General features: G+C 44.6%; 1 protein-coding gene across 5 annotated transcripts in view; it reads left to right on the forward strand.

Annotated features, from left to right (window-relative positions):
• The window catches only part of LOC123809588 (tight junction protein ZO-1), a 79,205-nt gene that overhangs the window by 15,064 nt on the left and 36,477 nt on the right, over nt 1-27,664 (forward strand). For all 5 annotated transcript variants that reach the window (XM_045824734.1, XM_045824735.1, XM_045824736.1 and 2 more), the window contains exons 2-8: nt 2,254-2,310; nt 12,153-12,277; nt 12,966-13,068; nt 17,992-18,268; nt 21,430-21,533; nt 22,118-22,286; nt 23,110-23,257. In XM_045824734.1, the coding sequence (XP_045680690.1) occupies nt 2,254-2,310; nt 12,153-12,277; nt 12,966-13,068; nt 17,992-18,268; nt 21,430-21,533; nt 22,118-22,286; nt 23,110-23,257 (983 nt within the window). The remainder of the gene's footprint in view (nt 1-2,253; nt 2,311-12,152; nt 12,278-12,965; nt 13,069-17,991; nt 18,269-21,429; nt 21,534-22,117; nt 22,287-23,109; nt 23,258-27,664) is intronic.

Raw genomic sequence — 27,664 nt, forward strand, 5'->3', positions numbered from 1 at the left:
TTGAAGCAAAAAATGGGGTAAAATATTTAATAACATAAATAACATAATATTTCGCCAATGTAAATGTAAACAGAACTCAACAGCAGCATTAACAACCATTATTCCTCCCAAATTTTGGGGGGAGGGTGTGTCTTATAGTCGGAAGAATATAGTAAATCCCTTAGTAACAGTAGATTAAATGTCTTTTCTAATTAACTATAAAACAGTCTTCTTAAATATTTGGTTTTCCAAAAGCTAAGTTAAAAATAGATATCTGAAGCTTCAGACAGGATTTGGTAAATGTGGCTTAAAAGACTTTGGCACTGTGTTGAGATTGGGAATGATGAAAGGAGAGCCCAGAGATAAAAGAACTAATGAAGACTCGTCACCCGCGATCCCTTCACTCGGATGTGATCACTGTCAGCATTCCATCCGTCCTTTCAGCCTTGCCTTCCCCACTCGTGTTTCAACCGAGTGAGGCTAACAACCTATAAGCTGTTCCACAGAATTAACATTAAGTCAGTTTCCCCATTGATCGATATTCTCTCACAAAATGGAAAACTGTGCTCATTAAAACCACATGGAGGGTGGTGAACCCTTTCATACCCGAGTGGAGGCTCTCCAGGCCTTTGCCTGCATGCGGGTCCCTCAGTTCCCACCGATGGGAAGGGGATTGAACAGGCCAGAGGCAGTGCCGCGGTTGGAGAGGGGTCAGGGAGAGAGGAGCTGGGCTGTGCGAGCAGCTGTGTCTTCATTGTCAGTGAGGGTCGGGCGGACGGGCACTTAGGGCAGATACTGTGATCATGAGTGTTTCTTAGGAGAACTAATGCTTGTCAGCAGAATTACTTACATCATCATTGCTTCACACCAATGGAGGGGTTTTCTTTTAATACATTAAATCCTGGTCAATTTTTGTTAAAACAAAACAGCCCTGTTTCCAGCAGAGGTCTCATTAAAGGGAGGCTTGCTGCACTCGATTGGAAGGTTGAAACAAAACACTGGTAAGCTTGGCAGTTCTTATCTGTGGGAGTGAACAGAGAGATCCTTTCTCTCCCTCTCGTATTCATTGGGCAGGAAAGTTAATCTAGTTGCTTTGAGTTTAGGGAAGCAGGCTTTCTTCATAGGGGTTCATTTTCTAAAGTAGCATTAATCTTCGATTAAAGTTGCTGTGGGAAAGGAGAATTGGGCCCCTGGCACCTTGATGGGCACGTTCCCGTGATGCTGATGACAGGGTGTGATGGAAAACAGCTGGCGCTTGTGACGTGGGCAGTCACAACAGAACTCTGCTCAGCATTCTCCCCTCCCCCCCCCACTTTTGGTTGCCTAGGCAAAGGCCTTTAAAGAAGCTGTTTATCGGTGCATTATTTTTAGGAGCCCCAGTTCCATAAAGGGGTAGCAGTAAGAGGAGCTGAATTACTTAAAGCCTTCAAGAGCATAACACAATTTATAAGAAATTTATTTTGAATTCTTTAGTGCTCATCTCTCGGGTAGTAATTTATTTCCCTCTCTAGTAAGAGTTTCTTGACTGTAGATGAACCTGAACTCTACACAGTGGTTTGAGTAGGACCTTCATTGGAGCTTGTATTGCTCTTACTTTATGGTGATCCTTGGGGAGTTTTTATGGAGTTGTCTGTTTGTTTTTCTTTTTTTGTTTCATGTGTGGATGTGTGTGTGTAATAGTATACTAGAAAAGCTGTTTTTCCACCCTAGAAAAAAAAGCTTGAAGACAGTTTTGTAGTATAACCTTAACTAGGTAGGCCAATAGCGTTTAATTGTGATATGCAAGCAGCCATTGACCAAGCCTATCAAACGGTCCCATCTTGTTTCCTGTAACATGGATATTTATAATTGCTGAGTTCAGAGGTATTTGACTTTCTCCTTTTCTTTGCACAGTGTAAGGAATGCTTCGAAATGTTTTGTGTCAATAGATATTTTAAGATGATATTATTCCAACTTTTATTCTTTTCTACCTCATGTTAAGTATAAAGTTGCAGAATTAGCTGGAATACTGATTTTAGCTGGCAAGAAAGGAACAGAGCGGCATCTGTCCAAATTAAGTTAAAAACAAAGGAAGTTCCTGTGTGTAGTTTCCTGTCTCTTACAGCAAAAGCAAACAACAAAAAAACCCTTCCATAATTATTAAGCTCTTTTTGGAGTACCTAATATAATAGTATGGATGTTAATGTGCTAAATTGTTCTCTAGATGTTCTCGCTCGCTTTATTAAAGACATTTTCTTAAAAGATAAGTGACTTGTTTTTCTTTTCCTTTATCAGAGCACAGCAATGGAGGAAACTGCTATATGGGAACAGCACACGGTGACGCTTCACAGGGTGAGTTTCTGCTGCAGTAAATAATCCGTGTGTAACTCAGGATATCGGCAGCTTTTGGAAACAATAGAGGAAAGCCAGATGTCAGGAAGCCCAAAGAAAGGGGAAAAACTTTTCTATATTCCTTTGTTTAAAATTAGACTTGCAATAAATTCTTTATTAAGGTCAGAAGCGAACATAATTACTTTTTCAAATATCCTTTTTGGTGTGGTTATTTGTATATTTGCTGTTTTCATTCCTGCGTGAAGAAATTGAAGTTATTTTAAAAATTCGGAGTGATCAGATAAGAGACACTGTATGTTGTATAACTTGTAAACTGTTTCAGCCTTTCTGAGTACATACACATGCATTGTAAGCTTGTGATTTAAAGTAAACCAGGTCGTGTGGGTAATAAAATCGTAAAAGATACTTGTTGATTTGAAACTTGTAGACCCTGAGCTATTGCTTAAACACTTACAGATGGGCACAGAGCAAATAGTAGCAAGCTGGGTAAGAGTAAGAGCTTTGTCCACCCTGCCCTTGAGTCCTGGTCTGCCTCCTTCCCTTTAGAAATGGGCAAGTTGCCTTGGCTTGTGTAGCTCAGTGGATTGAGCACCAGCCTGTGAACTGAAGAGTCTCCAGTTCAATTCCCAGTCAGGGCACGTGCCTGGGTTGTGGGCCAGGTCCTCAGTAGGAGCCACGTGAGAGGCAACCACATGCTGACATTTCTCTCCCTCTCTTTCTCCCTCCCTTCTCCTCTCTCTAAAAATAAATAAATAAAACCTTAAAAAAAGAAAAGAAATGAGGTTACCATAACTTTTCTTCTTGGTGTATTGGTATGGTCATTTCCTTGCGTTTTGAGTGTTGAATAGCCTTGCATTCCCAAGATAAATTCCTCTTGGTTGTGATGTAGCATCCATTTTATATATCGTTGGATTGATTTGCTGATGTGTTGAAGGTGTTTGTTTCTATGCTCATAAAAAACACTGGTCAGTACTTTTTTCGAGTATTGTTTTTATCTGGTTTTGGCGTCAGGGAAAGCTGCTAGCCACTAGCTACTAGCAAGCAGTTGGGAAGCATTCCTTCCTCTCATGTGTGCAGTTGATGTTATTTCTTCCTTAATGTTCCCTGGGTTCATCAGTGTAGCCAGCCATCTGGTCCTGGAGTCTTCTTTGTGGGAAGGCTTTTAAGTGTAAATTCCAGTTCTTTGATGTTAAATGGACGTATTCATTTATGTGTTTCTTTTGTTAGTTAGATTTTTTTTAGGTAGCTTTGATAGTTTGTATCTTTCAGAGTGTTTGTTTCTTTCATTTCATTTGTGAACATAAAATTGTTAACAATGTTCCCTTATTTTACTGCTATTGATCTGCAATGAGGGTGTTTTGTTTTTTCTTTTGTGTCTTTTATTTCTTGGTTTGTGTGGCTCGTGGTTTAACAATTTTGATGGATCTTTTCAAAGTACCAGCTTTTGTTTTCATTAATATTTTTTGTTTTGTGTTCTGTTTAATTGATTTCTGCTCTTACTGTAGTATTTTTTTTTTTTTTTTGCTGACATTGGGTTTAAATTGTTCTTTTTTGTAATTTCATAAGGTAGAAGCCAGATCATTCTCTGGAGATTGTAGGTGTTATCATCACATTGCATTTGTTTTTTCCTAGTACCTTTTAGTTTTTAAATAGGCAAAATAAGACACATCAGGCGAAATGTTTCTCCTTTCTACTATTGATTGTGCCTTGGTTTGTTAGGAATTCAGGTGTGGGAAAATGGTGTATTTGCTATAGATCATTAGCTTAAGTAAAGCAGGGAAATATCTTGGATGCTGAGAGAACAGAACCTGATTTTCTGAATGTGTTAAGTGTCACACCTCATAGTAGGGATGATACTCGGGCAGGTCTGCGAGCTCCTGTCCAGAAGGTCAGTATGAGTTGACTCAGTAGCCGGCCTCTTCCAGAGCTTCAGTCTCCTTTTGCCACGAGAAGGGTGCCAGCCCCGAGAGTGTTGTCAGGAGATACATGGGATGAGGCGAGTGTGCCGTTCACAACGCTGCTGTCCTTAGACAGTTAACTGCCGTGCTAGGCACAGAGCCGTGCTGCCTCTGGGCCTCATCAGAGGGAGTCTGGGGCAGAGGGGAAGTCTTCCGCAGCCATCCCTCCAGGAAATGGTTTTGAGGGGTTTTGAAAGTAGCCCTCCCTGTCAGAGCAAGCTGAGAGGCTTGTCTGTCAAACCAGAATTCATTTGATTTCATTCTCTGAGGCTGCAGCACAGTCCTTTGGTGTTCTGAGTTGATCCAGAATAAAAGTTAGCTCAGTTAGAGCATCGTCAGCAAACTTGGGCTGTCGAGAGCCTGATGATAGTATTTCAGGCTTTGCAGGCTAAATCTCTCACTGTGCTGCAACTCTGCAGTTGTATTGCAAAAGCAGCCACGGACAATAGACCAAAAAAAAATGGTATGGCTATGTTCCAATAAAACTTTATTTACAAAAGTGGGCAGCCAGCCCAATTTGGCCTAGAGGCTGTGGCTTCTGACCACTGATGCAGAGCAGTTTTATTGTACAGAGGAATCATCCGGGTCACCCCCAGTTGACTCACTTGGTCTGGGTTGGGGCCCCTAACATTGATTTTAAGAAATGTTTTACTTTGAAATGGGAGGCCATGGCCGCTGGCATCAGATTTTGGAGAAACACTGATGGGAATGTGAAAGGCATTCTCCTTGAGGCGACCAAGTGGGCTTTTGGTAACAGTTGTAAGCGAGGGAGATAATTCGAGGCTGTATTCTTTCGTCAGTGACCTGCAGTATAGATACCACGTGTTGCCAAATAAGCACAAATCCATATTCTTTGACCTGGATGGTCAGTTACACTTAAGGTGGAGGTAACTTCATTTTTAAGGGTATAAAAAGTCTGTGGATTAGCACTCAACATTTTCTGCTATTAATCAAGAATAATAAATAATATGATTTGCTTCAGTCTTCTGTTTGCATTCCCAGAGGACACTTTCTTCATGTTAGAATATTAGAAACTACAGAACTCCTATTCATTCTTCAAGGCTAAGTAATTTTCTGGTGCTCCAGTGTGTGCCAAGCAATGTTACAGGCCCTGGAATTCCATCAGAAAGCAAACACAGGCAGAGCCTGCCTTGTGGACTCTGCTCTCTCTGCAGGGCCTCAGCGCCGGGGCTCTGTATACTAGGTGGTTGTCCACCCTGGCTCCAGCGTCAGAAATCTCAATCATTGTGACATCCCCTTCCTGCTTAGTGCTTGGTTAAAACCCGATAAAACGTCATTTCCTAGAGGCCACTCTGGTCAGCATGGTCACTCTTAGGAGGTCTCTGTCTTAGGAGGTCTCTGTGGCAGCATTGTCCAGTAGCGATACAGTGCGGAGCACACGTGCAAGTCACAGTTGTCTAGCCTTCATCTTAAAAAATGAAATACGGGTGAAATTAATTTTACAGTAGATCTTATTTATTGGCCTCGGTATATCCAAAATACCGTTTTTCAGCATTTGGTGAGTATTTAAAAATCGATGTACTCTACCTTTCCCCCATAGAGTCTTACAAAGCTGACGCACGCTTCACAATTGCAGCGCATCTCTGGTGAGACCAGTCACATTCCCGTGCTGCAGAGTCATGCGTCTCTCGTTTGCCATAAACTCAGCTCACTCCCAGGCAGAGATGCAAACACAGAGGTCACTGCTGCTCATGGCTCTTACGGTCTCAGAAAGGAGAACACGGTGAAAGGAAATCCTTTGATGCTCTTCCCTCTGTTCAGAAGCTACAACCGTATAGTATGTGCGTGCGTGTACGAGCAAACACGGTCATATTGTATGGCTTTTTTTTTTTAAGATTTTATTTATTTATTTTTTGGAGAGGGAAGAAGGGAGGGAGATAGAGAGAGAAACATCAGTGTGCGGTTGCTGGGGGTTGTGGCCTGCAACCCAGGCATGTGCCCTGACTAGGAATTGAACCTGTGACACTTTGGTTCTCAGCCCGCGCTCAATCCACTGAGCTACGCCAGCTAGGGCTCGTATGGCTTTTAAATCCCCCCCCACACACACACCTCCATAACAATAAGCATTGTCTGGGACATCTTCTCATGGAAACATAGAAAAACTAACTATCTTTTGACACATTTAAAAATTTGTGTGGTCAAGATACATGAGGAAAAATAGAATATTTTGCATGTATGTTGAAAATTCCCTGGGAAGGCGCCACCTTAGTCTTCCAGTAAGTCCAGTGCAGAGCCTCCGATGGCCTCAACGTGGTGATAACTCCACCACTCTGTCTTGATTGCTGGAAACAGCATTAAAAATTTTTTACACATGCTGTTCCTGTCCCTCTACCCATTTAAAAAAATGGCTTTACTATATCTCTGTGATACAGCTATCACACTGTAATTCTCTCACCCTAACTCCTATTTCATCTTACTGCTATAAGTAAGAATATACTGAATGCTTATCACCAGTCCTCACCTGTGTCCCTTGTCACTTTGATTGTCAGAATGTCGTCCTTGATTAGATTCCATAGGAAGGGACCATGAAAACAGTATCCTCTGTCTCCTCGCGTGTTTACTCGTTTATCTGTGTCCTTTTGTATCTGAAGGTCAGTTCTACTGGACACAAAGTCCTGGCTCACTGTTTCCCTCGAGTATCTCTGTATCATCTTTGGCATAACATGTTGCTACCCAGATGCGGCGATAATCTAAGGTTCTTTTCTTTATAAGTTAAAAGGTCTTCTTGCCTAGATGTCAGAAAAATCTTTTTCTTAAAAACCTAGTCGTGTTATTTGAATATATCTTGGTGTTAGTCCCTGTGAACCGACATATCAGATAACAGGCAGCTACAGAGATGAGTGTTCTTAGAGCACAGTGTAATTTCAGTTAAAAACATTGGGAAAGTTTTTATTTTCTAATTATAGTTTTTACTGTTATTTTGTCTTTATTTTTTTAGTTACAGTTTTTACTGTTTATTTTTTCTCCTCTCATAGTTTTGTTTTTTAGGGACTCCCACTATCCATGTGTTGTATCTTGTTTGCCTGCTTGGTCTTGTGCCCCATCAGAACTCACTTTTTAACGTTTCTAGTAGCTCTTGAATTCCGTCACCTCATTTCTGAGTTTTTATAATTCTTATTTATGTTGTTTCATGTCTTGTATATTTTCTTACGCCTTTTAGTTTGTTTTGTAATAGTAACAGTTTTGTTCCTTTTTTTTTTTTTTGAGCACTCATTCCAGTATGCTTTCATTTTCTATAAGGAAATTATTCCACCCCTCATTATTTTCATAGTAATTTTGTAAGGGATTTGATCCTGATACTCTGCTTATTTTTATGTGAAATTAGTTTCTTTGAGTTTTTGGAAATTGGCTTAGTTTCCTAGTGGGTGCGCGCGCACGTGTGAGTGTGTGTGTGTGTGTGTGTGTGTGTGTGTGCATGTGTATGCTACAAGTCATACCTCTGCTTTCTGACACTGGCTCTCTCTGTGCCCTGTGTACACTTTATCTGGACTTTCCTCTCTTCACGTTGTCCCTGCTGTTCTGGTCCCGCTGAAGTGCAACGCCTGCCAGCAGTGCGTCCTCTGTAGGGCCCGTGCTGGGAGGGCCTGTCAGGGCCACAAGAGGACTCCCTGGGGTCACCCTGCCGGCTCCTCCTTCTCCCCTGCTGTTGGAGTGGGCACAGCCCCTCCCAGTTCAGCTGCCCTTCCCAGGGTGTCCTGCCCTTCTTCCCAGAGAAGACCGGTTGTTTGGGGTTCTCAGGTCTCAGGTCTCAGGTCTTGGGTGTGTGAGACACCTTAGGGCTTTCCTCAAGTCTCTGGTTAGTTGGTTTGTCCCCGCCTGCTTGCATCTTGCACCTGGAGGGGACACCCTGTTTACCTGACTATGTTGTAAACGGCCACGGTGGTTTGGTTTGTTGTGTGGTTGCCGTGCTTGTCTTTATTGGGAATTCAGGAAAGTTCCAAATCCGTGCTACTAACATGGTTGCAGATTTTTCCAGAAGTCTGTGTTTGATGCTTAAATTAATGTTCGTTTTAAAAAAGGCAACTCTCTATAAAGGGGAATTGAATTAAAATGAAATACTTGTTTTTTAGTTCACTGACGTTAATGAAATGCTTTGTGTGGGGCCCCCACATGCAGGGAGGGATGTGCCTATTGGAAAACATAGATAATACGTGAATCCTTCCCCAGTGCAGCCTTCACCCCAGGCTGCTTTACCGGCAGTGCTGTGTGTCAGGTGGCCGAAGTGCGTACATGCGCTCTGGGAGCTTGCAGGAAAGCTGGGATGGTTTTATGAATGAGATGACATTGAACCTGGAATTTGAAGGCTGAGCTGAAGCTTGCAAGACTGTTGAGGTGCTAATGAAGTCCTAGGCCGAGAGGACACAAAAGCATAGTTTGATATATTGCATGGGCTGCTTAAGCAGGGATCTGGACTTAAGGTTGTTGAGAGCAAAGAAGGGTGCTGGGGAGCAAGTTGGAGTTCTGTTTCAGGATATTGACACCGAGGGATTTTGGATCTCTGGGCAGTGGAATGACAGAGTCCGGTGGGTTTCAGAAGAGCTCTTCAGACGTGAAGGGGAAACCTAGTGCGGTGGCAGTGAGCAGTGGTCTGCAGGGGCCAGACAGAGCCTGAGGGGTGGGGGAATGTGGAGTCGTTGGACCCTTTGAAGTTTTGGTCACTGCCCTGCTCTGCTGTTCACACGACATTTAAGGCTGGAGCTCTGGGCCCTGGGTGCCTGTGACAGTCACCAGCTTAGTGGGTGTGGGGCAGGGGTTCAGGCACCAGCAAGCGTTTCTGAAACCGTTCTGCAGCGATAGTTCTCTGCAGCCAGGGTGGGAAACCAGGCTTCCCGGGTAGTCAGTCGCTAAACGAGCTGTGGCAAACACTGATTCAGCAGATTATGCGCCCCACTCAGTGCTTGAGCAGCGTGGAGGCAGTGATCTGGGCCAGACAGAAGTGCACAGTATACCCGTGTATGGAGTGAAAGAGTAGCCCGGCAGCCTTCAAAAAGCAAAAGAACGCAAAAGAACAGTCCCCTTGTCCACGACTGTGGGCATTTAGGTTTTTTTCCCCCAGTATCTGCACTGACAGACAGTCTGCAATAAATAATTGTGTGCATGTGGGTTTTCATATCGTTAGAGATGTGTATCTTCAGGTTACACTGTCTAAAGGTGAGTGTAGTGATTTTGTTAGGTGTTGCCAGATTTCTCTCCTGAAGAGTTGTAGGCCCTTCGGTGCCCATCCGCAGGCTGTGCGAGCACCCACTTCTCTGCAGCACCCCAGCGGGAGGTGTTGCCCGGCTTTGATTCTTACCCTTCTCTGTGCGCTTTCAATTGGAATTTCTCCAAGTATGAGTTTCAACATCTCATGTGGCCTTGGTAAATTGTTTCATTGTCTTTTGTTTATTTTTATTGCGGTAATGTTGGTTCACAACATTATATAAGTGTCAGGTGTACAACATTGTAATTCCACATTTGTATTCACTACAGTGTGCTCACCACCCAAGGTCTGGTGTCCGTCCGCCCCCATGCAGTTGACCCCCTTCCCCCGTGGTGTCCTCCCTCCACCCCTCCCCCTCTGGTAAAAAAGCAGTCTGTTGTCTACATCGGTGAGTTTGTTTTTGTTTTAATACTCCACATACGAGTGAAATCATACAGTATGTCTTTCTCCATCAGGCTTATTTCCTTATCATAATACCCTCGAGGTCTGTCTGCGTTATCACAAATGGCAAGGTTTTGTCTTTTTTTTTATGGCTGAGTATAGTGTTCCATTGTGTGTGTGTGTCTTCTTCTTTACCCATTCATCCCTCTATAGGCACTTAGGTTGTTGTCATATTTTGGCCATTGTGAATAGTGCTGCTGCTGTGAACACAGGGGTGCGTATAGCATTTTAATTAGTGTTTTTAAATTCTTTGGCTATTCAGAAGTGGCATTGCTGGATCATATGATAGTTCTAGTCTTAATCTTTTGCGGAATCTCCTTAATTGTTTTCCTTGGTGGCTGCACCAGTTTGCAGTCCCACCCACAGTCCACAAGGGTTCCCTTTTCTGCACATCCTCGCCAGCACTTGTTGTTTCTTGTCTTTTTGGTAACAGCCATTTTAACAGGTGCAAAGTGAAAACTCACTGTAGTTTTGATTTGCATTTCCCTAGTAATTAATAATGTTGAACATCTTTTGATGTGCCTGTTGGCCATTTCTGTGTCGTCTTTGGGAAAATGTCTATTCAGATCCTCAGCCATTGTTCTGATCAGGGTTTTTTTTGTTGTGGAGTTGTGTGAAGTTTTTTTTAAAAATATATATTTTGGATATTAACTCCTTATCATATGTATTATTTGGAAACATCTTTTTCCATTTAGTAGGTTGTCATTTCATTTTATTGATTATTTCCTTTGCCATGCAGAATCTTTTTAGTTGGGTAAACTTCCATCTGTTTACTTTCTTTTTGTCTCCTTTGCTATAAGAACGTTGCTAAGACTAGTATCAGAGAGCTTAGTGCCTGTGCTTTCTTTTATGCATTTTACAGTTTCAGGTCCTGCATTCAATCAAGCCTTTAGTCCACGTTGAGTTAATTTTTGTGTGGTGTAGGATAGCGGTCTTGTTTCATTCTATCTGCTCTGTCTGTAGACCTTTCTTTTCTGGACATTTCATCTGAATTGAATTACCCTACATACAGTCTTTTATGACCGGCTTCTTTCACATAGCATGTTGTCAAGGTTTGTGTATTGCATAGCATGTATTAGTACTCCATTTTTTATTGCAAATAATATTCCATTGTAATAACATACCACATTTTATTTATCCATTCATCAGTTGGTGAACATTTGGGTTATTTCTACTGTGGGGCTACTGTAAATGCTGCTGCTATGAACATGTGGGTGTGTTTGTATAGATACATGCTTCCATTTTTCTTGGGCATGCAGGAGCGAAATTGCTGGTTTTCTTCTTTAAGAAGAGTTTTTTTCTTTTGTCACTTCATTAGGCTTTAGGGTGGAAGTGAAGGTTGTGACCCACGCCCAGTCCCCTTTGGGTGAGGAGGTCTCCTCTGTTGTCGACTAGATGGCCTTTGTCCTCAGGTGCCTTGGCATGTGTAGAATACACCGTAGAAAAACCTTATCTGGTTTAGTGCTTCCGGGGAAGTTGGTGTTTCTTTAGACTACGCTGAATTCTTCATTTCACTCTAGGGGATGGTGTGGATTTCTTTGAGATTAGGAATAACCTGGAAATATTTTGAATTTTTTCAGTTGCAGGGCTGTCAGTTGTTCTGGTAAAGATTTTCAATTCATTTAGAAGTAAATATTTTATTATCATTTTTAATGGAAAATATACTTTAAAATGTTCGATATGATTACTGTATTCTTTCTGTTGTACACAATGTGCATAAAACATTATAGCATACAACTTCTAAAGAGATTTTGGTGTAATTGAAGGAAATTGAAATGGCACCCGATTTCCACAGCTGTTGGTGTTTTACTATGTAAAGTGGCACCGCTGTGTGCGCAAGAGAAGGCCGTCACTCTGTGCATTAGTGGCCTGTGTGTGTGTGGATCACACTGGGGCACTGCCAGGCCCCTCAGGAACCCTTCTGATCATCAGAGCTACAGCTCGGCATTTCGGCGTTCAGAACTTTAAAATATATGTTAGTTCTTCAAGAACATTCATGTGATTGGCAGTTTTTACTGTTGTCTCGTGCCATTTACTTTATCAGAGACATGCATTTCCGCACCAGGATAGGTCATTCCGTCGTGTAGTCTTACAGGTGAGTGTGTGCATCACGGATGTAACGAGGTTGTCGTCTTTCCATTTCAGTGTTTGTAGTTTGCAGAGTATGACGTAATGAAGTTACTTTTCTTAACAGTAACATTTTACTGTAATTATTGCTCTAGGCTCCTGGATTTGGATTTGGAATCGCAATATCCGGTGGAAGAGATAACCCCCATTTTCAGAGCGGGGAAACCTCGATCGTCATATCCGACGTGCTGAAAGGGGGCCCAGCCGAGGGGCAGCTGCAGTAAGTGGGTGTCCTCCCCCGGGGCAGCTGGGGGCAGGCTGCTGGCACGCTGTTCGTTTCATGACTGCCCGAGGAGGCCTTGACATTCATGCACGTTTATTCTACCTTGACCCTGAGTGGGAAGTTAGAGTACTTACTGTACAAGGAAGGTCCCTGTCAAAAGAAAGATGGGGACAAGAGCACCCTTACTCAGTTTGGGGTAGAATCTAGCCTTTAGGAGCGCCTCGTCTAGAGTTCTGCCCTTGTTGTTCAGTAAGACTATCAAATAAGAAGAGGCAAAGATACATTATTAGCAAAAATGTAAGAGTAGCATCAGAAAGGTTAAAAGGAAATTGGAAAGAGAGTGTTTATTATGTTGAGTGGAGAAAACCACTTTCAGCTTTATGATACAGTATCACTTACGCCCTGTTCTTGTACTGCCAAAGTTACTTTGTGTATCTTGGTACCTGTTCAGTCCTTTGGGGAAACATTAATTTAAAAAAAATCAGTGATCTGTGGTTAGTTACTTGCTAAACGTGCTTGTGGGAGATCTGAAAGTAAATAGACATTTCATCTTTGATCTGAAGACAAATAGATTAATTAGCCCATAATTGGAATATTTTTTAGAAGTACGCACACTGAAAATATCTTTACAAATTTATCTGTATGTTTCTCTCTAATGTGTTGTTTCTGTGACTTCTTTCCTTAGGGAAAATGACCGTGTTGCGATGGTTAATGGAGTTTCAATGGATAACGTTGAACATGCTTTTGCTGTTCAGCAACTAAGGAAAAGTGGGAAGAATGCAAAAATTGTAAGTCTCCTCTACCTCTGATTCAGTAAAGGTGCCAACTCTGTTGTCGGTAACGTGCCTGGTGTTGGCTGTATTGTTCCTCTGTAAGAAAGTGAAATCTGGGCCAGGAGTTCTGAAGTTAGCTGTCTTTATAAGAATTTTTTTTTTCTGATACTGGCGATATGTTTTGTCACTGGTGTGTTTATTTTCTCAAAGTTCAGATACCAGGATTTTTTCAGTTGAAGGAGAGGCTGAGTGGTTACTGTCCTCTACGGCTTCAGGTTTCCTTCTCTTTAGGTCCTTAAGTTGGAGTGAATCCTGGCATGTAGCCTGTTTGAAATATAAAGGGTGGGAAAAAGGAGGCTTACAGTTCGTATGGGAAGTGATTCAATAATTAATAAAGAATGAGACGAGAATAAACTGTGTTTCGCATACTGCCACCTGGAAGCCTGCTCCCGACCCGCCCTGGAGAGCTCTGTTCTGTGGGAGGCCGTGTGGGATGGGCAGGGTCTCCATTCCCCTCTGACACAGTTCCATTGGCTGCTTTCCCAGTCACTGCGCGGCAGCTCAACGGGAGGGGGAGTGGTAAGGGTTTCTTCGTGGAGTTTTTCAGGGTGCTCTTGATGACATTGGTTCAGTCTGTAGGTAGGCTCTTCTGCTTAGCGTTTCTCTGAGAATTTTCTCTTTAAGTAAGGGAAAAGAAGTTCAATTAGCTCTTGACATTGGCTTCCAGACAGAAGTAAAGTAGGTGGATGCCATGTAAAGGTCCTATTTCAAATGCCGTCCACAGTCAGAAGCATGGTCGCTGCTTCGCCCACTCTGCTCGTCCCCATTTCTGCCCCGTGTGGCCTCTGAAGGGACTGAGTGAGGCCCTGTAGTGGCCTCGGCTCTGGTGCACAGAGCAGGAGGAGGCTGGCGGCTAGGTGGTTGGCCTGCCTTGTCTACTGATGACCTTCGACTTCCCAGCAGACACTCAGAACCCAGCAGAGAGGAGAGGCTGGAGGGAGAGAGGGGAGTGCCTTGTGCTTTGACCTGTGGGAGCTGTTGGGGGTCAGGGGTCAAGCAGCGGTGTTCCCTGAGACTGTGCCGCACAGTTGGGGGCCTCTTGTCTGCGCAGGGTGCCGCCCAGCGTGGGTGCTGCGTTTCTCATGCCCCAGTGGAGCCCGTGTTCAGTCAGTGCATTACAAGTGACAGACATCCCGTCGGGCACATTCGCACAGCCTCGTGTGCTCGCATTTTTACACCATCAGTGCGATTTTCAAACTGCGGTGCACACGCAGACTGGCTAGTGGGTGGTAGAGGTTCTCGGCAGTTTTGTAACATGAGCTTAGTATTTACAGAAGCAAACTGCTAATTTCTATAAATCAAATAAGCTTTAGCTTTCTTGAGTTTACTGCTGATCCTTGAATTATCATCATGACTCACAGTGTTTTCAGACGGTGGCTACGCATTCCGAGGCGAGCAGCTTAGGTAAATTGGGTGTTTTCCCTGTGTGTGCGGCTGTGAGCGTCCCCCATACTGTTCTGTGTAACGAGTGTGGCAATGATGCTTGATGTTAACACTTAAAATTTTGAAGCAAATTTTAGGGAAAAAATACCTACCTCAAAACAGTTTATTTGAATTAAAGAATCAGTATAAGATAAAACAGTGAAATGTAATTACCAGAATAAAATACAGGGTATGTGCTTTTATAATCTATTGAAAGTAAATGCTTTCGTGAGCATAATACCAAAGGTAGGACCAAATAAGTGAAAGTGACAGGACAACATAAAAATTAAAAAAACTCCCATTTCAAACAAAATGATACAAAAAACAAAAAATGACCACAGACAACTTATACACACCACAAAAGCAAATAGGCAAAATACCCATGCAGTACATGAGATTTGTCCAGTGAAAGTCCAGCCATTGTTAATATAATGAGAACAATTTGCGTGACAAGGATGTAGCCTGGCAGCCAAGGAGAGTGGACTGGAATGCACGTGTGTGAACACTGACGACTTCACTGTACTACTTAGTGGGGGCGGAACATGCCATTGAGTGGGGGGTTGTGCCGTGTGGCCATCGCAGTCAACGTGACTGAGCGAGGAGAGCAGCAAATCTGCATCAGATTTTGCATGAAGTTTGAACATTCCTCCATGGAGACTGTTCAGATGATGCAGAAGGCCACAGTTACGGGCAGCTGGATATCGGCAGCTTCATCACGACAGCATGCCCGCTTGTGCATCACATCTCGTGCACATCTCGTGCGGTGATTTGAACATCAAATCACTGAGGTGACTCGGCCCCCCCTGCAGCCCAGATTTGGTGCCCTGCAACTTCTGGCTTTTCACAAAACTAAAATCACCTTTGAAAGGGCAGAGATTTCAGACCATTGATGAGATTCAGGAAAATATGAGGGGGCAGCTGATGGTGATTGGGAGAACCATGAGGTCCCAAGCTGCCTACTTCGAAGGGGACTGAGGTGTCATTGTCCTATGTACAGTGTTTCTTGTATTTTGTATCTTCTTCAATGAATGTCTCTTTTTCATGTCACATGACTGGATACCTCCTGGACAGACAAAAGGCTAACAAAACAGCACTCCGGTATGCCGATCTTCACAATATAAGTGCAAAGGATACGAATAAGTGAAGAAGAAACACAAATGGGCGATGTATACACTATGAGATGATCACACTCACTTGCCATTTTAAACTATTTGATTTGCATATTATGCTTAGTCTGTCAGCTTGGCAAAGATGAAAGGGTGTTGATGAAGTTAGAATCTAAATGCCCTACTGGTTTTCTGAAGGGCCATCTGTCATTCCACACATCAACAGTCATTCACACCCTCTGACTGCGCAAAGCCATTCCTGAGAAGTTAACTCTGAAGACTGGACCCCGAGACGCCCGCCACGACTGGCGTGGGCAGTACGTGCAGCCCAGTGAGCTGCTGCGCCCCCACGTACATGCACACCAACGTGTTCACAGAGATGAGGCATCTCAAGGAAGGTGTTGGGCCCGTTTATTTGCTTTGTAATGATTTTTAGTATGTTCAGAATTTTAGTAAAAGTTACACATGCTCACTGTGTTAAAAGCAATATTTCTATCTTCACCTATCATTAAAACAAAATTAAGCATATTTATGGTAGTTATATTAGTGAAGAAGTACTAACATTTTAGTTCAATGGAAAAGAAATCATTTACTGAGCTTAATGCCCAAAGGGCTCTAAGCTTATGAAAAAAATAATTACATCAACAAACCACCATTATACTGTAAGAGCACAGGGAAGAAGAAAGATTAGTAGGCCAGGGAGGGGAAGGGGAAGCTGGTTACTCAGAACTGCAAAAACCAAAACCCATCTCTGAGGACCTTGAGGTTCTGGTGAGGGCCAGGGATAAGTTAAGAAAGACATCTTACAATGAAAGGCCACCCTGGGGTTTTATTCTACACATCATATGACAGTGAAAACTTAACATAAATTAATGACATGGTCCAGTCTCTCCCAGTGTAGAGATGAACAAACTGTTCTCTACTGATTGAAATACCCTTCTACCCAACCTCCCTGTGCAACTCCCCGCCCCAGAGCAAAAAATACTTGGCCAAGCTTCCAGAGTTCTACCTTTCCAGCTGATGGAGAGGAACATCCATCCTTTGAGCTGTCCCAGATCCTTTTTACACGTACTCACGTACTATTCCAAATACACTACAGGTTTTAGACCTGTGTCCTACATCATCATTTCTACGGGGAAGTCTGGGGTGTAGAAATACAATTTTCTTGGGTGCGTTGTCCAGGTGGGGTGTGTCTGAGTATTTGGAGGGGGAAAACAAAAGAGCTCAGCGTTTCAGGGGTATGGGGAATCCTGTCCAGTACAGTGAGTTTGTAGAGGAGCTGATCAGAAAAGTGTGGAAATGCAGCCATCTGAGCGGGAAGGTAGTTGAGGACTGGAGTTTGTCGTGGCGGGTGACTGAGGGTCAGGAGGAAGCCATTTAAATACTGCATGTGACATCACCTGCCACCATGGGAGGTGGTGAAACCAGGAGGGGGATTGATGGGCTGAGAGAACAGGAGAGGACGGAGGGACCAGAAATGAGATAGACAGAGAAGGGTGTCAGGAGGCGAAGGTGTCAGAAGTGAAAGACAAGGAGTGGTACCCAAGGTCTCAGAGACCCCTGATGAAATCCGGCGTGGCTCAGTGTGAGGAGGCCAAGTGCAGACCGGGCACGGGAGGCCACTTAATCAGGAAGTCATGCATGTAGACCTTGAACTACAGAAAGTGAAGGAAATACGTGGACAGGGAAAATTGATCCAGTTACTGGAGTCATTGAGGAAAGAAAACCTGAAGAAGTCATTGACACGGAGACCAGAAATCACAGCCTGGAGGGATGCAGGACTGACAGCAGTTTGTGTTGGTGCGATGTGATGGGGTGTTAGCTCCAGCTTGCTAGGTCCAATGTGAGTGTGGAGGTAGAAATAAAAGGATCTCTTGGAGGTCCAGCAGGACCATCATGGGCTCCGATACGGAGGGATTCTCAGATTTTTAAAAAATCAAGTTGGGCTTGCAAGTTTGCTGTGGTTTGGTAGCAGCTGCAGTATATTTTCGGTATTGGGAATATAATGCCCCATTTTTTATGGAGACCACCAATAATTATTAGTTTTCCTTCAAGCTTGTGAAATTACATCTGGAAGGTCTTTCTGAATTAATTAAAGTAAGGACTTCATTCAGTCCACCATTTCAAATTTGGTTCCTCAGCAGCCCTATTGATCTGGAGAGAAGAAAACCCAACCATTACGAGAATGTGTTCCTTAGTTATTTGTCGTAATTGTGCACTATATCTCTGATTTATAATTGGTTTAATTAAATGGCACCAGAAAAATGTAATTTTCCTTTCTGTTAGGACCTGAAAGCTTCTATGATATGCAAACCTATTAGCTTCTTTTATAATCTGCTTTTACCTGTAGACCATTCGAAGGAAGAAGAAAGTTCAGATACCTGTCAGTCGTCCTGACCCTGAACCAGCATCTGAAAACGAAGAAGACAGTTATGATGAGGAGGCACACGACCCACGGAGTGGCCGTGGGGGGCTGGGCAACAGAAGGAGCGAGAAGAGCTGGGCAAGGGACAGAAGCGCGAGTAGGGAGAGGAGTCTGTCCCCGCGCTCTGACAGGCGGTCTGTGGCGTCCAGCCAGCCTGCCAAGCCCACCAAAGTCACGCTGGTGAAGTCCCGGAAGAATGAAGGTATTCTCCCCCAACCTGGTGATCGTTTGCACGGGGAAAGCTTAATGCTGGCTTCAGTGGACGCTGTCCTTCCGTCGTGTCTGCTTCTGTTGCCTTTTGTTGCCCTCGCTCTCGTGTCCTGCTGCTGTAAGGCAGCTCCTGTTACGTCAGGCTTCAGAAATCCCCTGTTTTCTCCTCTGGAAGCGTTTTGTTGTAGTGGATAGTACTTCAGATGGATGGTCCATGGTTGGACTTTGGATTTCTTGTGCTTAGAACAGCCAAGTACAGATCAGGCTAACAAGAAAGATCACACTGTGACCAAGTTGAAATGCAGTGTTTTACTTAGTTGTTAGGATCAGCTAAGTAGTAGCAGAACCCTGGCGAGAAATCTTGTGTATTGGAGGTGGGGTGGGTGGCAAGTGTTTTTAAAATGGAGAGAGACTGGGGGGAAGGAGCCCCTTATAGGGCATTTCTCTATAATGCAGGTCTCAAAAAAATCAGGAGCGAAGGCCAGCTGCCTCCCCTCAGTCACGTTTGCTAGAAATGCATAACTTGTGGCCTCTTCCTGCTCTGGGCACATCTGGCCAGTGCAGGAAAGCGTTTACAACCGATCATTCTGACGGCAAGGTGTTAGAGCAAGAATACTCAAAGGCTCACCTTGATCTGGTTTGCCAGACCTTGATGCACCCCTTCCTAGTGCTTGCTCCCCGACCCGCCTCTGCAGTGGGCTCCGCAGTCACACTCTGCATCAGACACTCCCTCTGCGCCCCTCTCTGGGTCTGTTTTGTGCTCTTCCCTAAACTGTTCGCGCTAAACCAGTGGAAATGGTCAGTCTTTACTTCACTTGCCTTTTCAGTCATGTTGTACACTCACCGCTCCCTGGTTTTTGGAATAACGTCTTCTCTTGGCTTCTGTGATACGGCATCCTTTTGGGGTCCTCCCTTGTTTTGTATCCTTGGCAGGCTCATTCGCCTCATCCTACCCTTTAATGTTTTTAGATTTCTGTTCTAGAATCTTCTCCACTTAACAGAGCCTCTCTAGGCAGTCTCATCTGGGCCGTTTCTGGCTTAGCTTCTGAGAACGGCAACACGGGACTTCTGCAGCCCGAGCCTGTGTGTGTGCCCTGTGAGCCAGCTGACTGCCAGGCGCATCCTCCAGGTGTCTGCGTAGGTCCCCGGACTCCACACATCTCCCTCTTACAGTGTGTCTTAGTCTTTCCTATGGAGCATTCCACCAAATACATTCCCTGCTCCCTGGTGTCTCAAGCCCGTCACAGGTGACGTGGTAGTTATTCTTGACATTTCTCCTCACTGTCCTACGTCCAGTTAATACGTCCGGCTTCCTAAACACCACTCTTAACTGTGAACTGCCCTGCTTCTGCATCTCTCCTCCACCACCACCCTCATCCAAGCTAGTGTTCTCTCTTTTCTTCCAGCTTTATTGAGGCTTAATGGACATTGTATGTAAATTATAACATTGTATATCTCAAGGTGCACAACGTGATGGTTTGGTGTACATGTACCTTAGGAAATGATCACCACAATCAAGTTAACGGACATATCTGACGTCTCACATAGGTAGCACGTCCGTGTGTTGAGCACCATCATCTCTTTGGTGGGCTCGTCCTGTCTCATAAAGTAGTCTCTGGATCCCTTTTAGTGGGTTCTGCAGACTTGCCCACAAAGGCGATATTCTCTGCAATTCTTCTCCTTTCATATCTCCCCCTCTCTCCCTCTCTCTCCCTCCCTGCCCCCCTCTCGTGACTTCTCAGTCCCAGCTGCCCTGCCCTGTGACTTCAGCAGACCTAAGGCTTTCTTTCATGTCTTCTGGTGCATTTGTTTATACCCATCTGTCTTACCACCTCCCCACCACACACGCATGCCACAGCACATGCTGCATGCACACACATGCACCTCAGCCTCCAGGTTTGGTGTATTTCCCCTTGAGTGTGTCTCAGGTACAGTTTCGGCTTGAGGACAGCAGTCCTCCGTGGGGGGCCTTCCTGGAGCCCTGTGCTGCCCACCCCCCCCCCCACACTGCTAATTGCTGTGCTGACATCTCCCCCTGCTGACGGTGGAACTCACCAGGGCGCAGCTGTTGTCTCGCTCATTTGCTGTGTTTTAGCCACAGTTCCATATTTACTCAAGGGAGTACTTCAAATAAGTGAATAAACTAATACATAAGGAGTATTTGGGAGTCATCTCTGTATTGATAATTTACAACTTTTAAATCTTGAATATGGACAGTCTTTTTCATACTCTTCTGTGGAATAACAGCCATTTATTTCTAAAGCGTGTGGTTAGTTGCCTGGATCCCCCAGAAAATCCTTTTCTCTCGCTGATTCTGTCCCTGCTGTGAGCACTCTGTGTATATTTTCCATAAGTTGAACTACCTGGTGGAACTTCCATGAGTTTGAGTAGCAGGTCTCTTACCTCATATTAAAAGGTTCTCTATTTCCAATCTTGGTTTTTGTTCTGTTTTAAATGTGGTGAGACTCAGGAGTCCTCTTCTCCCTCCTGGCAGACGGGACGTGTCCTTTTCCTGTGACGTTAGGTTGCAGTTGTTGTTCTGGAGAGTTTTCTGGATTCTCCCGGCAGTTTCCTCGACTCCAGCCAGCGCCCTCACCCACGGGTGCAGCCATTGTGGCCTCACTGTGGGCTGTTTGGTGGGTCGTCAGAGGGAAAGGAGTGGCATTTCTAACTGCAGCACAGGCCCCCCCGTCTGGGAGTCGTCCTGGTGCCGCAGGGGTCTGGGGGCGGAAGGGAAGACTTCTGCCATAGGAGCTAGGAAACAAAAACGGTCTGTGCTTGGTAATGCCGGTCAGCATGAGAATCGTCCGCCTTTCCAGAGTTTGTCCAGAGCGCTTTTTAGAATTATAGTCATTAAAGTTTGAGAAGCTGGTTGGACGGAAATGACCTTCTCTTTGGGGCTTGCCCTCAGTCAGGAGAGCGGAGCACGGCGTGTCAGTCTTGTGGAGCCGCGTGCTGGCCCTCGGCTTTTCCTGGGACACCGCAGACCGCAGGCGCTCTGGTGATGGGAGGGAGCGGCATCTCTGCGGGCGGCTGAGAATGACCTCGTCATGGGTTGTACTTCAGAGCTCTTCCGGCCGTGATTGTTCGTCCTGCAGCTCTATTGAAGTGCTTAGGATATTACACTAAGGACATTTAAATGTGTTATTTCAGAATACGGTCTTCGGTTGGCCAGCCATATATTTGTAAAGGAGATTTCACAAGATAGTTTGGCAGCAAGAGACGGCAATATCCAGGAAGGCGATGTTGTACTGAAGGTATACGCTCTTATTCTTGAGTTTTAATGAACCGAAACAGAAAACACGTTCTAGCAGGACCATAGAGCTTCTGCTGACGTTTGAAGCAATTTTCCAAAAAGACCTAAAAATCAGTGTTGGGGGCTGGGTAACTTGCCCTGATCCATCTGTCTCTGTCACCACTGATGCCTTTCTCTCTGGCTCAGAGCCATCCCGAGAGAATTAATGGCCGCAGATTTATATCAGTCACTAGTAGGAGCTGCTTTGTGGATACGTTTCTTACACAGTAAGTGGCTCTGACAGCTGCTCTAGATACTTTTGAAATGTTGACTTCATTAATTTACTTTTAACTAATGGAAAGTGACAGGCTTTTGGGGGAGGGACGGTGGGTGCTAGTTTGGGCTTTCTGGCAGAGAAAGTGCAGTAAAGATTTGAGTATTTCAGGAAGGAGGAGGACTTCCATAATACCGGGAAGTGTGAAGAGAATGCATTGTGTTTCACAGCGAGCCAGGGAGCAGTGTAGCTGTTCCTGTTCACAATAGACTTACATGAACATCCATGTTCGTGTCATACACTGTCAGCCTGTACTTCCTTTTCTGTTGCAGATAAATGGTACCGTGACAGAAAACATGTCACTGACAGACGCGAAGACATTGATAGAAAGGTCGAAGGGCAAGTTGAAAATGGTGGTTCAGAGAGACGAGCGGGCCACCCTGCTGAACGTCCCTGACCTGTCCGACAGCGTCCACTCTGCCAACGCCTCCGAGAGAGATGGTGAGTGCCGTTCGGGTGGGCAGGACCCTGAAAGGGACCCCTCCTTACAGGGCCAGCAGGCTGGACGTGCTGGAGTGAACTGGTTCTCTGCATGCAAGCCACCCTCAAAATCCAAGAATTACAAACGTGTGTGGTTAATTTCGCTCTTTCCAGTTTTACTGAGAAATAATAAGCACATGTCACTGAATAAGTTTAAGGTATATGGCATGATGGTTTGATTTGTGTATATTGTGACATGATTCCCACAATATGTTAACATCCATGATCCTCTAGATCCAATAAAAAGAAAAGAAAAAGGCTTCTCCTTGTAAAGGGAACTCTCAGAGCTGCTCTCTGAGAACTTCCTGTGTGTCGCTCGGTGGGGTTATCTGCAGTCACTGTGTTGCACAGGGACACCCCTTGTAGTGACTTACCTTCTAGCTAGAGGTTTGCAGAGGCTTCTGACCACCGTCCTCCATTTCTCCCTACTCCTGCCCCCAGCTCTGGTAACCACACATCTCGTCTCTTTTTCTCTGTGTTTCGTGGGGTTGGTTTTTAAGAGTCTACATGTAAGTGAGGTTGGATAGTATTTGTCTATGTCTGACTTACTTATTTCACTTAATGAATGCCTTCAAGGTCTATCTGCGTTGTCATGACACAGATGTTTTCCTGCGGACAGCACACCACTGTTGATCAGTGGCCAGTGAAGTTACTGCTTGAATCAACCATTTTCCATGGAATTACATTTAGTTACTTATCTCCATTGTCTTTGGAGTAATGCCTTGTAGAATATTTTATTACGCTCGTTGGAAAATAAATGGTACTCTTTTACTTCATTTCACAGACATTTCAGAAATTCAGTCACTGGCATCAGATCATTCTGGGCGTTCGCATGACAGGCCTCCCCGCCACAGCCGGTCACGATCCCCGGACCAGCGGGCGGAGCCCTCTGACCGCTCCCGGCACTCTCCGCAGCGGCCCAGCAGTGGCAGGTAATCACACCCTCAGGCCACAGCAAGGGGTCCCGGGGGCTTGGCATGTGTTCCTGGTCTTGCTGACAAAGCTGCGAGGGTGGGTTTTCTTCTGGTTATTTTCTTTTGGAGATCATGTCTGTTTTTCTTTATCAGTGTAGGTATTTCCTATCTAGGGAAAGAAGTCAGTCAGACTTTTCCTGAAAGGACCAAATAGTAAATATTTTGGGCACGTGAACCATACTCTCTCTTGTCACTAGTCATCTCTGTCTTTGTAGCGCAGAAGTAACCGGAGACAGTACAGAAATGAACAGGCATGGCTGTGTTCCGGTAAAGCTTTCTTTATAACAAGCTGGCCCCCAGCTGCACTTTGCCGACCCACTGCATTAGAAGAAGCCAGTGAGCTTCCGTGCTTCACTGCTCGGAATGTTCACTGTAGCGGGGGTCCTTGACTAGCAGATGAACCTGGACGCAGTTTTCCCTTTCAGGAATACAGCGGTGTTCATGCCCAGGGGTCTGCTGTGCTGGTAGCACGTGGCTTACCTGAGCTGATGTTGTCTTTGGGGCCACACACACATTTTCGAGAACAGAGAGTGGCGACCCTTATCTCCAGAAAGTGCACGTGCACACATACATGGAGTGTTTTACACAGTTTCTGGGCACTCCCGGGGCTGTGTAGGCCTCCTGTGGACCTGTGGTTTGACAGCAGCCCACGTGGGGATCTTCTAGAGGCACTTGGAAATTCGAGTGCAGAGCTGACCAGTTTAGGATTAGAGTTGGTGGTGGGGGACTTACCTGCATAGAGGTATCACCCCAGGCCACGTCACTCACCGTGCTGGGAGAAACAGGGTGGGGAGAAGGCTGAGGACCAGATCTCAGGGCGAGGAGGCCAGAGGTGAGGGAGCGGTAAATGGAGGAAGCAGAGGCGCCTAGTGTATCTTTAAGATTGTCGGGAACTGCAGTGGCACAGTCGCCGTACACTGCTGTGTTTCGGTGTGCATGTAGCTGATTTTCTCTACACTTCAAATTTTAGATTCACAAATCACATTAAACCTGATTTTTATTTTCTGGTTTTAATGATTTTCTTTCAAAGTACAGTGTGTTACATGCAAAAGTGGCTTTTCGTGGAGTCGATTGACATGGACTGCTGCAGGGCTCTGCGTTAGCTGCCCAGCTCTGGCTGCCACAGCACAGACCCAGCGGTGGGGCCGGGGCCCTTGGTGCCTCGGGCGGCGGCCCCGGCCCTGCGTGTTTCTCTCCCCTGGGAGCCATGCTGGCTTCCAGCAGTTTGGGCAGGAATTTCCGGTAAAAAAAAAAAAAGAAAGAAAGAAATACTCATCAGAAATTTTGGCCACTTGTTTTTATCGTAAGCTAGTTCTAAATCTTAGAAAGTTCTTCTTGATCTCAACATTTCCTTCTCATTTAGCTTTTCTAAACACTTGGCAACTGGAACATCAACTTTAAAGCTGAAGAGGTTTTTTAAAATAATCAACTTTTCTCATATTATAGTAGGATGTTTTACTTCTCTTGGGAACCTCAAGTATTCTTATGGACGACACTAGTTACGTGCAGTTCTTTAATAAAAATACAGAATCCTGGGCCCCATTCTCAGTTCATCTGACACACAGGCAAGGGACACTTGCCTGTGTCTTTAAGTTTCTGGTGTCATCCTCTTCCGTGCGCTTCCAGGTTTGGGAACTTCTGATTAGAGCACGTGGCATGCGCTGCAGGAAAGAGAGTACTGCCACTGCCGAGGACCAGCAGTCTCTGTATTCTTCCCACACCTTCACGTTGGGGACTTAAGTCCTGAAAATGCAGTCACCTGCCTGTAGACAGGATGAAAATAGTGCCAGTTGTTTTCTTTAAGGGTGCACTTCTCCACAAGTTAGTGTGGAAGTCCACATCCATGTGGCTGACGTTTTCATTTTCGGGGCACCCTGCATCGAGAACAGGAAGACGCTAGTGTAAAAACACTGCAGGACTGTCACACAGGTTTTCACTTTTTGTGGTTTTGTTTGTACGGGTGTCTTTGTTTTATAAATGCTAGTTAAATTCCCTTTTTATAGAAGCGATACAAAGTGACTTGCCCTCTGTGAGAGAAGTTTCAGTTTAGACTGTAAAGAGGTCTGGCTGGGTAAAAATCTCTTCCTAGGTTTCTGTGTGTTCCCAGGCCATGTGGGTCTGTGTGGAGGATAACACCTTCACTTCGTCAGAGGCAGTGGAGTGTGCCGATGTCCTTGGGCGTCAGAGCTGGACGGCCCGGTCAGAGGCCCGCCTGCTGTGCGTGCTTTCAGGGCATTGAAACTTTTGTTCAGGGTGCTTTCGCTCTCCCATTGGCCGGGAAGTACGCATGGCCTTGCACCACAGAGTCGCAAGAATTAAATGAGTCATTGCAATGCCCGACCCAGGTGTTAGCTGCTGTTATCACTTGGAGGAGGAGTGACCTTTCACATCTGCCAGTACCTAATACTTGTAAGATTTCCTCATGTCGGCAGGTGAACTCAGGCCGTGGTGCAGTGGTGAAGTCCAGGGAGGTGTAGTTCATGGGAGAGATTGGTGCCAGGATTAAAACTTCAGGCTTTTCAGGCCTCTGACCTTACTGGTGTAGAGAGAGAAGGAAAGTGACGGCTAACTGCCATTTAACCTTGAGGGACGAAAGTCCACAAAGCGTCCCATTGTTGTCATGACCTACTTACGTCGCTTCGTGTGATGTTCTTAGAGAGCAACAGTTACGTGGACAGAGGTCCGAGAAAAACACAGGAGCTTGTTTGACATTGCTGCCCTCTGAGCCGCACACCCTCGCTGTTGCTGGCCAACCCCAGCCTGCGGCCCACTTCCAGCCCGCTGCCGAGTTCTGCAAATAAACTTTTATTGGAGCCTGTCCTTCAGGAACATGACGAAGAGGTGGCAGCAGTGGGTGGAGTTTGCCAAGCCCTAGTCTGGAATGTTAAAACAGTTTTGTGTTTAAAGTAAAAAACAATGTATGTGTAGAGAGAACAATTATACTGATTTTCCGTGCACCTTGATGGTGGTTTCGTGTTTCATTCAGCACTGTTTCAGAGCCCCCTTGTGCCTGTGTGAAGAACACGAAGGACTGATAGGGCTCCTAGAATATTTCAAATTATGTAAGTGACGTGCTTCATAATTCTGTTAATAGCACAGCTCTGGGCCTGCGTGTATGGCTGCATAATGCCTCCATCTTTTGGTAGATAACAGAAATGCACTAAAACAGCATTGATGTTTCAAGTATTAATTGTATGAAAAATTTTAACAGAATGATGTGAGTTCCATCATCTGAAATGCTAAGTTACAATAATTGTATGACAAGGGGGAAAAGGTGAAAGGCAGCATGGTATGAAAATGAGTCGGAGATGCAAGTGCTGGCAGGGTTTGTGGGGTGCGGGGCCAGAGCCGCGTCGTCCCACAAATGACACTGGTCATTGTGGGGAGGACATTCAGATTAAAACTTTATAACTGACTCTACATTCTTGAAATGCGGTTGTCAACTAATGTTGGTCACATTTTAAATTTAAAGTGTTATTTTTTTAATTGCAGGTAAGAAAAAAATTAATTGAAATGCTTGTTTTGGGGTCTTTATATAGTTTAGTCTCCTTGTTGCAGGGCAGCAGAGATCTGTTGAACTGTTAAAATCATGTAATTCTTTAATCTCATTCTCTTCAAAATGTTCATAGGTATAAATAGCATTTGCATTTTTTAACACAAAGACTGCGGGGAGAATATACTGTTTTATCCTGCCCTTTATATTCTGAGGCACCCAGATTAGTTTGGGGATAAAGTTTAATCGTACTTGTTTATTCTTAGACTAATTGTATGTGAGCTTATTAGGTAAGCAGTGGCTAAAATTTTTTACCTTGTATCATTTAAAAGTTGTACATTCTGATCTGAACTAAAAAATAGCTTGGCTTTTAGAGTTTTTTCCTAAAAAACTTTTACTTACGTGCCGCTCATTTAGTAAATGCAATTTAAAATTAGAGCATGCTCCCCAGAGCAGTTAATGAATATGAAAACAGAAACTATAAAAAGTGCTTATGTTTTGTTCTCTCAGGCAGGTGGCAGAGAAGAAACGTTTTCCTGATAAGAGATTGCTAATAGTGTGCCAGAATAGAGCCAGATTATTTGTTGAAAGTAACACAGTTCCATTTAAAAATACTGTCACTTTAAAGTCAACGTTGTTATAAAATATTTTACTCTTTAAGCATCTAAGTTGTTTTGATCTTTGTAAGTAACATGTAAGTAGTCTTTTATAAAAGTAGCAATATCAGAGATAAATCTAAAATTCCACTGGGCTGCTGTTTCGTCTGCTTCTCCCACCAGGGTGAGCCGCTGTTGCTGGCTTGGTTGTATCCATGTAGGGCGTTGCACGTGGGGACATAAGTGTGCACGCGTGTCAGCCTGCTCTAGGGCGGG

The sequence above is a fragment of the Phyllostomus hastatus genome, unplaced genomic scaffold (assembly GCF_019186645.2).
Source record: "Phyllostomus hastatus isolate PE091 unplaced genomic scaffold, TTU_PhHast_1.1 phas_scaffold_555, whole genome shotgun sequence".
Lineage (NCBI taxonomy): Eukaryota > Metazoa > Chordata > Mammalia > Chiroptera > Phyllostomidae > Phyllostomus > Phyllostomus hastatus.